At 43.1% G+C, this 13,777-nt stretch overlaps 1 protein-coding gene across 2 annotated transcripts in view; it reads right to left on the reverse strand.

Moving 5' to 3' along the window:
• Nucleotides 1-505: 505 nt before the first annotated feature.
• The window catches only part of UBA6 (ubiquitin like modifier activating enzyme 6), a 155,317-nt gene continuing 142,045 nt past the window's right edge, over nt 506-13,777 (reverse strand). For both annotated transcript variants that reach the window (XM_073542599.1, XM_073542598.1), the window contains exons 32-33: nt 4,730-4,824; nt 506-968 (exon numbers count right to left, since the gene is read on the reverse strand). In XM_073542599.1, coding sequence (XP_073398700.1) covers nt 833-968; nt 4,730-4,824 — 231 coding nt within the window. In that variant the 3' untranslated portion in view covers nt 506-832. The remainder of the gene's footprint in view (nt 969-4,729; nt 4,825-13,777) is intronic.

The following is a 13,777-nucleotide window of genomic DNA, read 5'->3' on the forward strand; positions in this document are numbered from 1 at the left end:
CGTACAAAATCAGCAAGGGATCAAATAATTATTTCCTACACTGTAATTATGGTCTGACACCAGCTATTGCAAAATAGATGACTCCTATTGTCAGAATATGTATGTGATCTAGGTATACAGAAGTCATATAGAAGACAAAGAAGCACTTCTGAAAACATTAATAAAAGAAGAGTGCGTGCATGAACATACATCACGGCCAACCACGCATTACACCACTTCATCACATCTTAGAACACTAAGGCATTTCAGAGGTCAGTGACTTAACACCCTGATAATGTACAGCAGAGATGTCACCCTGTGTAAGTATATACTGTGATATAGCTCAATGAGACTAAAAGGATTTCAGAAAAAAATCCTAAAGAAAAAAAAAATTGAGCCCTTTGTAGGGTCACAGTACAGGTTACGCGAGAAAGGCTTGTCTTTACACTGTATATACATATGCACACACAAACAAAGCTGGATCATCTCACACACTGACTACAAGGCACACAGACGTATTACTGAATAGTATTCTAGAACATTCCACTTTTTATCATTTCAGGAAAAGAAGTACAGTACAAACTGAGCCATCAATAGTTGTCCTAATTTTCCTATGTTTTTTTTTTTCATATGATTATTTTTTGGGTCATAGCACAGAATATTGCATCTAAACATTCTGTAATCCAGTCCAAAGAAATGCATACAAGAAAGCAAGGTGAGACACTACAGGTGCAGATTCTTTTATGCATATATTAGTGCAAATCACTACTTCCACTGGTTCCTCTTTGTTAAGGCTTCACCCTGTTGTGACAAGTAGTACCAAGAAAAATGGAGAACAGCAGCAGTGCTGCCATTAATTGCTTTCCTTGTTGAAGTAATATCTCACAGGGGGTCCAGGTAAATCTTCATCTTCATCGGCTTCTGGGGCAAAAGACACAGTCAGGTCGACATATTTTCTATCGGCTCCAGCCTTCACAAGCTTGTGCATTCTAGAGTAGGAAAAAAGGTGATCAATATACAATCCAAACAATCCTACCACAAAGGGGAAAATTTAGGAAAACGTGTCTATTAGATAAAATTCATAAGGTATGTGAAGAAAAGTAGTATGGTATGTGCCAGTCGACATCTTTCTCGTTTAATTAAGATGAAATGGAATGTTTGCCGTGAAATAATTTCTTTATTACAGGTGATTAGCATTCAACACGTTTCGGGTATAGACTGTCCCATTCGTCAGTTTCTTACCTGATGAAGGGAAGCTGACTAGCCATTGTATGTCAATCACCTGTAATAAAGTTATTTCACAGCGAACATTCCAGTTATTCCTAGACAAGACCCTGTGTCCAGTCCGATGGGAGGTGTTTCTTCCTCTTTTCTCCACCCAAGCCGTGGCCAACATCCGCAATATTTTCAGAAATTAGAGTAGTTCTCCTCCATATTTCACGCGTGCGCAAAGCAATCTGGCCTCGTGCAGAATGCTTTGCCCAACTGCTGGCAAAGCCGAAAATCATTACTGCGCATGCGCCAGTACACTATGTCCCGGAAGTATTTTGCTGTGTCCCGGGACATAGTGCACCAGCGCATGCGCAGTAATGATTTTCGGCTTTGCCCGCAGTTGGGCAAAGCATACTGCGCGTGCGCAAGGCAAGATTGCTTAGCACACGCGCAAAATATGGAGAACTAGTCCAATTCCTGAAAATATCGCGGACGTCGGCCACGGATGGGGGAGGAGAAAAGAAGAAACACCGCCCATCGGACCGGACACAGGGCATTTACATAGCTCGCAAATTTCCGGTGACAGATTCCCTTTAGGCTATGTGCACACGTAGCGGAACTCTCGTGGAAGTTACCACGAGAATTCCGGAATTCCATTCCGCGGGAAAATCGCATTTTAAATTCCCGAGATTTTCCTGCGAAAAACTAGTGATTTGCAAGCGTAATTAGCTTGCAGAATGCTAGCGTTTTCCAAGCGATCTGGAGCATCACTTGGAGAACTGATTGACAGGTTGGTCACACTCGTGAAACAATGTTTGACGAGTGTGACCAACTTTTTACTACTGAGGCTGCCGATGCAGCATCAGTAGTAAAAGATAAAATGTAAAAAAATAAAAAAAAATAAAAAATATCGTTATTCTCACCTTCGGGCGTCCCGCGCAGCCTTCCCGCCTCTCTCCACACTCCCAGTCCCAGTAATCCTTTGCGCGAATGACCGCGAGATGTCGCGCTCCTGCGATGTCATCGTGAATGACCGCGAGACGTCGCGCTCCCGCGAGATCTTGACGTCATTGCGGTCATTCTCGCAAAGGATTACTGGGACCGGGAGCGTGGAGAGAGGCGGGAAGGCTGTGCGGGACTCGGGAAGGTGAGAATAACGATATTTTTTATTTTAATTCTATTTTTTACAGGGATATGGTACCCACAGCCCGGAGGACAGTCTCCTCTCCTCCGGAACGTGGGTACCATCCGCAAATGTTCTACTTACTTTTCGCATGGTGGGCACAGCACAGTAAGCGGAACAATGCATTCCTATGTGGGCGGAATTGCCGCGATTCCGCTAAATTAATGAGCATGCTGCATTTTTTACCGCAAAGTGATTCCGCTGCAGAAAAAACTGCAGCATTAGCACAGCATGGCGGAATCCCATAGGATTGCATGGGATGCTTATTTTTCGTGGCAAAATCGCACGTTTAAAACCGCCGCAAAAACGCAAAAAAACCCGCGACGTGTGAACTCAGCCTTAAAGGCAGGTCCACTCCAAAAATGAATCAAAAGGAGGGAAAAAAAAAAAAAAAGGAGAAAAAAAAAAAAAAAAAAAAGCACTTGAGAGGGACTCTTACTATATATTTCTTTGGCTGTTACTATGTTCAGCTGTTAGACTGTTTTAAACGCTTGCCTTTTAAAAAAAGCAAAAAACAAAAAACTGAAGCCATTTAAAAAGAGGCGACGAACCAATTCTTCAGGCGTTTTCTGCTATAAGACCACTTCATACTTTACAACGGAAGTCAATTGGAAGGTTGCAAACACTCCACATACCTGGGAGTCTATTTAAGCATTTTGTAAACGCTTTCTTCATTGCTTAATAGATTTATATACAGTATATTATAAAAAAAAAAAAAGTGAGAAAATCACTGACAAAAACATGGTTAAACATTTATAAAACATTACTGTAAAATGTTTCAGGAAACATTCACAAAAGACTAACAATGATACTCCAGTAAAATAATAAAACACTTCTACTCACCTATTTTGCGGGCGCCATTCCAGCAGCGTTGCCATTGGCTCAATATGTCACACGATCCCTGCGGCCAAACAGCTCTGGTTTTGCTCACCTCTACTGTAATTGACATCTCGAGGAGGCGAGAGAGCAGCCACTGCTCTGACTTCCTTTGGATGTCTGATTTGTATGAAGGAGGGAAGAGTGAAGTCAGCAGCGATTGGCCGCAGGGATTGCGGGACAATGTGATGTGAGCCCCAGTGCAGACATCACTTGAACGATGTCAGCACCGGCGGTGAGAAGTGTTTTTATTTTACTAAAATGAAACACAGGGATTGAGAGGGGCTCATCTGAGTAGCAGACAACCCCTTCAATGTGTGATTTACAAGTTGGACAAACACAGGCAAACACGGACAGGAGAGGACTGGCAAGCCCCCATCATCTGTGTATGACAAGTATTCATTAGGTTATGCTCCAAGCCCAGAAAGGTTAGAGACTCAAACACCTGATACACTGTTGTTAAGTTTATTTTATCTTTTTAACTGTAATTTTTTATTAAGGTTTTTCAAATTTCAACAAATGGACACGAGTCCGAACAAACAATACATTAAAAAACGTCCTACAAAAAACACTGCTGTACTTATTAAGAAGTGTCGCTAGATGAAGCACATTCTTGTTTTTTAACTTTTCTATATACATTACATGTAACACAAAGATGTCCCAAAACTGCAAAAAAGTACATGGACCTCACATGCAAAAATATACATTACGGTAATCTATTGCTGCTAAGCAAGATTTGCCAAACTACACCTGAGGTTCTTAGTTTACAATTTGATCAAATTGTATAAAGCCTACTGCTATGTCTCAGCGAACCTCTGTAGTGCTTGAATTCGTGTAGCGCTGCACAGAGACCATCGCTGCCGCCACACTGCCACAGCAGAGGGAGCAAACCAGGTGCCCAAAAGTGCCTTTGCTTCTACGTAAAAGCTCCCATGGCTATGGATCAGACCACTCCCTGAGACACACCAACAATGACCAGTTCACTTCCTGTTTGTGCGGTGTGATTAAAAAAAAAAACAAAACAAAAAAACAACCCACCTCACCTTCAGACAAAAGCAGACAACAAAAACAGGTAGGACCCTGCTGCTGGAGCAGAGTTGTGGTGGCTCTCTATGCATTGCATTGTACAGCGATTTTGTATAAAAATTGGATGTTTGGCCAACTGTTTATTTTTTAACCAGTTATGACTTATTTTGAATTGTCTTTCAGTCACAGCACAATACGGTACTTGGTCATAAATACAAAGAAAGGTGGAAACTTTAAAAGAACAGCAGTTATCGGTGAAACTTACTTAACTTACAATGAAGCAAAAGGCATGCCCTCATCAGTGCTCATTAAGGAGTAGTTTAGAAAATAAAATATTAGTTTTAGGTAGAAAATAAATGTTAAACTTTAAACCTATGGTGATAATGTCCTTAAATAAAAAAAGCAAAATTAATTGCTTAAAATTAATTTTTAACTTTTCACTTAAATACTTACGTAAGCTTCAATCTTTTTGCATGACCGGGCATAACTGGGATGTACAACATTTTGACTCCTTGCACAACCATTGTTGGTTCTATTCCATAGTGCTCCTGTGAAAAATGCACAGATGTTCAATATATACACACACACATTATATAATTTTTATTATACACATACACATTTAGAATCGTTTTACACAAATATTAGTTTCAACAGATCCAATAACAACCCGTATTTTGTATCCTTAAAAAAGTGACAACTCCAATACCCTAACATGTCAGACCTGCAAATTATCTGCCGCTTTCATACCATGTTGAAAAAGTATTGTAGGAATAGGATAGCTTTAGCTTGGCTGCCAATATACAAGACGATGAAATCTTTAAGTCCATGCTTTGTCCCATCAGTGATTACGGTGTCCCTGCCTACACGTCACTAGAGAGTTTCCTTTTAGAGAAGAGCTAATCTACATTATTTCTCCCAGGTAGCATTCTCTTTAAGGCTCCCTACATTAATAGGATGTCCATAATGATTTGTTAGTCCCCCGCCCCAGAGCTTCCACCGTTTTCTAATGGAATATCAGCCCATACCAACAAATTATATTGCAGCTCTCATTTCCTGAATTTGGGTACATCTTGACACTGGTAGAATGGCTTTTATGCTTTTTTTTTTTTTTTTTTAATAAAAAACGGTGTTTACTTAGTACCCAATTTATATGCACTATTGCTATTACATATTTACTGTTGTGTCTGTTTAAAGTGAACCTGTAAGAAGGATAGAGCACAGTAACTACACACACTGATTAAAATGATACCTTGGTTGATGAAATCCATCTTGTGGTTGTTGTTTAATCTCAGTTTTCAGTTAATGATATGCTCGTGCCCCAGGGAGGGCCTGGAGAGGGGGTCTTTATGTGGTGCTCTGATTGCATATGTATCTTTTTGGGCTTTAGATGTTCACGGACAAGATGATGCAGTCGCCACCATTTTGCTACAGACTCCATCAAAATGGCACCGGTGACGCCTGTGCAGTAGCATCTATCGGCGATAGATACTGCTGCACAGGCACCATATTGATGGAGCCAAATGCTTTTCTTCATCTAACAAAATGGCGCCATTTATACCGTATATATAATTTTTCTCCCCACAATACTATATGACTAAATCAGAAATGAATATATGCATATTACCCACCACCTGCGTGATGAATGTTTATTTATTTATTTTACTCATTTATATAGCGCCATTAATTCCACAGCGCTTTACAGACATTATTGGCACTGTCCCCAATGGGGCTCAAAATCTAACTTCCCTATTAGTATGTCTTTGGAATGTAGGGGGAAACCGGAGAACCCGGAGGAAACACACGCAAACACAGGGAGGAAACCGGAGTACCCAGAGAAAACACACGCAAACATAGGGAGGAAACCGGAGTACCCGGAGGAAACCCACGCAAGCAATGTTATCCCCCCCCCCCCCCCCACCACACACACACAATATTCTATGCAGTATGCAAAATACAGGCAGGTCACTGAAAGATCAGGGACCTGTCATAAGCAGATAAATATGCATATGTAAGCAAAACACCACATAAAGCCCTGCCCACAGGCTGCCCCAAGCACGAGACTCTTATTAACTGAAAACTACAAATACAGATTAAACAACAATCACAAGACGGATTTCATCAAGCAAGGTATCATTTTAATCAGTATACCGACGCCAACTTGACACTGTCTGTAGGTTACTGTGCACAATCCTGCCGACAGGTTCCCTTTAATAGCCAGTCTGAACATACTTCTATTTATCAGGCTTACCAACTTATACTCCAGTTCATTTTTTTTTTGGCCTAATTTCAGGTTTCTGCATTTACTGACCTCCCATCCTTGGAGAAGAACATTACATTTAAATAGCTTCACCATTTGCTGTGTGTCCATGTTCGGGATCAAGTCCTACTCAGCCCTTTACTGACAATGATATCACTTTGACGCATGGTAAGGTTTTAATACTAGAGGTTAGGACAATCATGAATTTGGGTACGTACACCTTCACACTGGTGGGATGGCTTTTTTAATCAAAAACTGTGTTTACTAAGTACCCCATTTATATGCTTTTACTTATAGCATATGTTCATTTTGTTTCTGCCTTAGTTTTTTTCTAACGGCCAATGTGAATATGCTCATATTTTGCATACATACTAACTTATAAAGCTGTAATGGTTAAAGGAGAACTGCACCATTTTTAATTTGCAATAGTTTACCAGTTCTCCCCCACGGTATCTAAAACAGAAAAGTGTAATATGAACAGATTGAGAAACATTCTTTCATGGAGCTGAAAAATGAGAGCTACAATATAATTTGTTGCTAAAAAAAAAAATAATGAACTGGAGTATAAGTTGGCATGCATGCAAAATAGGATCATGTTCACATTGGCTGAAGCCCTGCTATGTGTAGCACAAGCGACCAGATTACAGCAGCTTCAAGTCTCCTAAGGAAACTGCTGATCCAGTAAAAAGTAGAAAAAAAACAAAAAAAAACCCAAACAAGAATTATATATATATATATATATATATATATATATATATATATATATATATATATATATATATATATATATATATATACACACACACATACATATATATATATATATACACACATATATTATATACATACATATACACACACACATATATATATATATATATATATATATATATATATATATATATATATATATATATATATATATACACACATACACACACACACACACACACACACACTCACATATATACACACTCCCCTTTAGACCCATTAAAAATATTTGGCATTGCTGAATTAACACTAATACAGCACGGCACAGAAAGAGGACTTAAAAATCCTCCAATAGCAGAAGACAGCAATAAAGCAACAAAGTTTACCCGTACAGGCCTCCAGACAAATGCACTATCAGGATGCAGTGGACCCATATAATTAAGATAACACAGGTGCAAAAATACCAAAAAACTTGTATGCGGTGCTGTTCACACCATGGCCCGCACAGCATCCAGGCCAGCCTAGTAGTGACACCCTTCTATTAGCTCAGGCGGGCTGGCCCAGTACTATCAAAATGCATGCCTGCCTGAGCTAATAGAAGGGTGTCACTACTAGGCTGGCCTGGATGCTGTGCGGGCCATGGTGTGAACAGCACCGCATACAAGTTTTTTGGTATTTTTGCACCTGTGTTATCCTAATTATATGGGTCCACTGCATCCTGATAGTGCATTTGTCTGGAGGCCTGTACGGGTAAACTTTTTGCTTTATTGCTGAATTAAGAAACGCCCAATCTATCAAAATCTAAAAATAATTACTCTGATCGGTAAACGGTGTAACGAGAAAAGAGAAATCAAAACGCCAGCGTTACATTTTTTTGGTCACCACAACATTGCAACAACATTAAGGCTATGTGCCCACGTAGCGTTTTTTTCCGGACACTAAAAACCGGACTCCTTCCCAGAAATCGCACGTTTTTTTCCGCGATTTTGCCGTGATTTTCGCGTGCGATATTCAAGCACTTTCCAAGCGATTTGAAGCATCGCTTGGAAAGTGATTGACAGGTTGGTCACACACTCGTCAATCAAGTGTGACCGGATTTTTACTATTGCGGCATCAATAGTAAAAGATAGAATGTTAAAAATGATTAAAGAAAAAAAAAATCGGGGTATATTTACCTTCCGAAGTCCTGGGCAGTGTCAGCGGCGCTCCCGTTCCCAGCGATGCCTTGCGAGACCAGTGATGACATTGGTCTCGCGTTGCTATAGCAATCTCAAGAGACCACTAGAGTCACGCGAGACTACGTCATCACAGGACCTTGCCACAAGGCATTACTGGGAACGCTAGGCCGGGAATGCAGCGCGGGACGTCGGAAGGTAAATATACCCCGATTTTTTATTTTTTATTCTTTTTTTTACAGGGGTATGGTACCCAGGGCTTGGAGGACAGTCTCCTCTCCTCCACACCGTGGGTACCAACCGCACATGAGACGCTTAACTTCCCGCATGGTGAGCATAGCCACATGCGGGAAGTCAGCGATTCTCATGCATTCCTATGGTTGCGGAATCGCGGAAATTCTTTGCGATTCCGCACAAAAGAATGACCATGCTGCGATTTTTTCCGCGATGCGATTCCGCCGCGGAAAAAAAGCGCAGCATTAGCACAGCATGTGCGGAATGCCATAGGAATGCATGGGGGGCATTCTGTACGCGATTTTTAAACGTTTTCGCGCCGAAAATCGCGGCAAAAACGCTTAAAAATAGCTACGTGGGCACACAGCCTAAATAAAAGACAATCAAAACATCATTATCTACCCCAAAACGGTATGAATAAAAATGTCAACTCGGCACGCAAAAAAAATCACCCAGCCCCAGAACAATAACGATGCTACAGGTCAAAAAAAAAAAAAAAAAAAAAAAAAAAAGGTTTCCACCCCCCCCCCCCCTCAAACCTTGGCTTTTTTCTTCACCACTTAAAAATTTAAAAGCACCTAGACATGTTTGGCATCTCCGAACTTAAAATGACCTGGGGAATCATAATGGCAGGTCAGTTTTAGCATTTAGTGAATATGGTAAAAAAAAAAAAAACATAAAAAAACAAAAAAACACTATTGTGGAATTGCACATTTGTTTTGCAATTTCACTTCACTTGGAATTTTCATCCCGTTTTCCAGTACACTATATGGTAAAACCAATGGTGTCGTTCAAAAGTACAACTTATCCCACAAAAAACAAGCCCTCACATGGCCATATTGATGGAAAAATAAAGTTATGGCTCTAGGAAGAAGGGGAGCAAAAAACGAAAAAGCAAAATCAGAAAATATCAAGGTAATGAGGGTGTTAAAGGGAATAAGTCAGCATGTTTTTGCTATGCAATCTGTGAGTGGCATAATGTATGGACACAGACTTACTGGGCAGCATGCACACTAGTAAAAGGCCACACATTGCCATGCAACATTTCAAAAATCTTTTGGTCTTAATTTCTCATCATTTCTAAGATATCGGATTGGGATCTGGTAATGTAAATATTTATTACACACCCAAGCCCACAAAGATTTATCTTATTCCACAACTGAGATTTTGAAATCATGCATCAGTCTAGAGCAGACCTGGGGAAATTACAGCTTCCAGGCTACATGTGGCCGTCTCTATCCAGCCCGCGGAGAGGAACGGCAAAAAGCTACTAGGGTCACACTTGTGAGAAACTTGCACGAGTCTGGCGTCTCAATACCCTGCTGCTGGCACTCAGGACCGGAGTGTGCGGCTGCATGTATTTCTATGGAGCGGAGCGCTCCAGTCCCAGTGCCGGGTATTGAGACACGAGTGAGTTTCTCGCAAGTGTGACCCCGGCTTAAGAGAGAGTCCGGCTCTGGCAGCATTGCAGTCTCCTTGGACTATGCGACCTGACCTTTAGACACATAAGGCTACTTTCACATTAGCGTTTTTTAGCGCTGCGCTTCGTGCGCAATAGAATCGCATGCAAAAAACGCATCATGCGTTTTGTATGCATTTGCTTTTTTTAGGCGCATGCATTTTAACCAGTTTCTAGCCATGTTAACTCTTAAAACGCAAGCAATTTTAACCGCAGGCGTGCGCATATCCATGCGCACGCCTGCGTTCCCATAGACTGTAATGTGATTTTTTTTGCCCATTCCGTGCGCAAGCGTTTTTTTGAGACAGGTCGGACGGACCAAAAATGCAACAGGTTGCGTCCGGCGCGCTACAAAAAAACGCATGCGCACGAAAACGCATATGAACGCGTGCATACGCTAGACCATGCACCCCCATGTTAAAGATAGGGGCGCAGGACGCATGCGCATGGACGCGCACAAAGCGCAGCGCTAAAAAAAGGTAGTGTGAAACCAGCCTAAGATGTACTGTATTTTTTGCCCTTTTTTTCTCCCAATTTTGTCATGAACTGAGATCTCAATCTGCACACATGCCGCCTACATTTTCCTGAAACCCACCGCCAGGAGATTAATGTGCACAGCGGGGACTCCGCTCCTGGCTTCCACCACTGACATTTTCCTGAAACTCACCACCAAGAGAACAATGGTTCCTGCCTCGCACTGCCGTTACACCCCCTCCTTCCAGCCCAGGGCCCGAAGCATCGCTCCATTATTGCTGTCGCCAGTTTCCTGCAGCAGCGATCCTGCCTACTGTGACCCCACTCCACTGCCATTCCCCAGTGAGCTATATTCGGACTATAAGACGGACCCCAATTTTAACATTAAATTTTTTTTTTCCTATTTTCCTCCTTTAAATTTGGGATGAGCTTCTTATGGTCTGAAAAATGCAGCATCTGTCACAATGGAAAAAGAAAGGATAGGTAAAGTGAATTACACTGAAATAGAGTGAGAATGTAAAAAACAAAGACATACAGGCTGGAGATGAAAGAAAAAAGGAAGGAATTAAATGGAAAGAAAGAAAGGGAGTAAGAGAGGGAAAGGAAGGCAGTGAGAGGGAAGGGAAAGGAAGGCAGTGAGAGGGAAGGGAAAGGAAGGCAGTGAGAGGGAGAAAGGGAGAGAGAGAGAAGGATGAAAGGAAGGATGGAAGGAAAGGAAATAAGAAACGGAGGGAAAAAATGAAGAGAGGGAAGGCTTGAAGACAAGGAAGGCAGGCAGGGAAAGATGGAAAGAGAAAGAAAGGAAAAAAGGAAAAAAAGAAAAAAAAAAAAAAAAAAAAGAAAAGACAGAAAGAAACAATGAAAAAAGGATAGAAAAAGCTAGACAAGAAAGAGCTAGACAAGAAAGACAGAAAAACAGATTATGACATGGATAGTGTAGTGCAGCGGTATCCACACTGAGCAGTGATGAGGCAGTGACACTGACCCAGCAAAGTTCAACACAAAAAGGAGATTTTTGTGTACTCACCGTAAAATCTCTTTCTCTTAGCCTCTAATTGGGGGACACAGAACCATGGGTGTTATGCTGCTGTCCACTAGGAGGCGACACTATGCATAATCTGAAAAAGATTAACTTTGGCTCCTCCTCTGCAGTATACACCCCTGGACGACGTCAGCCTTCTCCAGTTTTGTGCCAAAGCATTAGGAGGAACGTAACCAAATAACATAACCATGCCTGTAAGAAGGCTACTATGTACGAGCTCAAAGAACAATATGAGAACTCAACCGTAAACAATGGCCCATAAGGGCAACAGGGTGGGAGCTGTGTCCCCCAATTAGAGGCTAAGAGAAAGAGATTTTACGGTGAGTACACAAAAATCTCCTTTACTCTGTCACCTCATTGGGGGACACAGAACCATGGGACGTCCCAAAGCAGTCCCTGGGTGGGAAGCAATGGACGAATATTGTGCTAGCAGGTCCCTAAGTTAGGGGCACTGCCGCCTGCAGAACCAGTCTACCCAGGCTCGCATCCGCTGAGGACTGGGTATGAACACTGTAGTGTTTCGTAAACGTGTGTAGGCTAGTCCAAGTGTCCGCCTTACACACTTGTTGTGCCGAAGCCTGATGCCGAATGGCCCAGGAGGCCCCTACTGCCCGTGTAGTGTGCCGTGATACCGGCCGGAATAGGGGAACTGTTAAGTCGGTAGGCCTCATGTATGGTGGACTTGATCCACCTGGCAAGGGTAGCCTTGGAAGCCGGCAGTCCCTTGCGACTACCTTCCGGAAGAATGAAGAGGGAATCAGACTTCCGGAAAGGTGCAGTCCTGGACACGTAAATCCGCAATGCTCTGACGAGGTCAAGCGTATGCAGAGCCTTCTCCTCTCTATGAACCGGAACCGGGCAAAGGGATGGCAGTGAAATCTCCTCATTGAGGTGAAAGTTGGACACAACCTTCGGAAGGAAGGATGGTACCGTGCGGAGAACCACCTTGTCCTGGTGAAAGGCTAGGAAAGGCCGTCTGCAGGAAAGTGCTGACAATTCCGACACTCTGCGTAACGAGGTGATCGCCACTAGAAAAACCACTTTCTGAGACAGAATGGGGAGTGGAACTCCTCTAAGAGGTTCGAAGGGTGGAGCTTGCAATGCTGTCAGGACCAGATTGAGGTCCCACGTATCCAGCGGACGTTTGTAGGGAGGAACCAATCGGGAAACTCCCTGGATGAAAGTCCTTACTTGCGGTTTAGTAGCAATGCGCTTTTGAAAAAGGACTGAAAGCGCCGACACCTGACTCTTAAGCGAGCTTAAGGATAGCTTGGCGTCTAGGCCCGATTGAAGAAAACCTAGTACCTTCGGGAGGGAATAAGGGAGTGGGACTTGTCCATGAGATTCGCACCAAGAAAAGAAAGCTCTCCAGGTACGATAATAGAGCTTGGCGGAGGCAGGCTTCCTTGCCCTGATCATTGTTGCAATGACTGCCGGTGAAAAACCTGCCTGGGTTAGAATCCAGGTTTCAAGGGCCATGCCGTCAAATTGAGAGCCCCTGAATTCTAGTGGAAGAACGGACGTTGAGACAGAAGGTCGTGACGGTCGGGTAGACGCCAGGGGGCGTCTGCTGTAAGTTGGACGATGTCGGCGTACCATGTACGTCTGGGCCAGTCTGGCACGATGAGGATGGTCGGAACTCCCTCTTGCTTGATCTTCCTCACGACCCTGGAGATTAGGGGAGGGGTGGAAAAATGTACAGGAGTCGGAACTGGGACCAGTCCTGGACCAGGGCATCCGCTCCGAGCGACCGCGGGTCGTGTGTCCTGGCCATGAAATTGGGGACCTTGGTATTGAGATGGGATGCCATTAGGTCCACCTCCGGGGTTCCCCAGCGTTGACAGATCTGGTAAAAAATCTCAGGATGGAGAGACCACTCCCCCGAGTCCATTCCTTGCCTGCTGAGGAAGTCGGCTTCCCAGTTTTCTACACCCGGAATGTGGACCGCAGAAAGTACCGACCTCGTGTCTTCCACCCAGCGGAGGATATGAGCCACTTCTCTCATCGCCTGGGCGCTGCGGGTCCCGCCTTGGTGGTTCACGTATGCCACAGCCATGGCATTGTCCGACTGTATCCGTATGTGCGAGGCTGCAAGCAAGTGATGAAAGGCTCTCAGTGCCAAGAGGATGGCCCTGATTTCCAGAACATT

The sequence above is a fragment of the Dendrobates tinctorius genome, unplaced genomic scaffold (assembly GCF_039654945.1).
Source record: "Dendrobates tinctorius isolate UK_male_01 unplaced genomic scaffold, ASM3965494v1 ptg000011l, whole genome shotgun sequence".
Taxonomy (NCBI): Eukaryota; Metazoa; Chordata; class Amphibia; order Anura; family Dendrobatidae; genus Dendrobates; species Dendrobates tinctorius.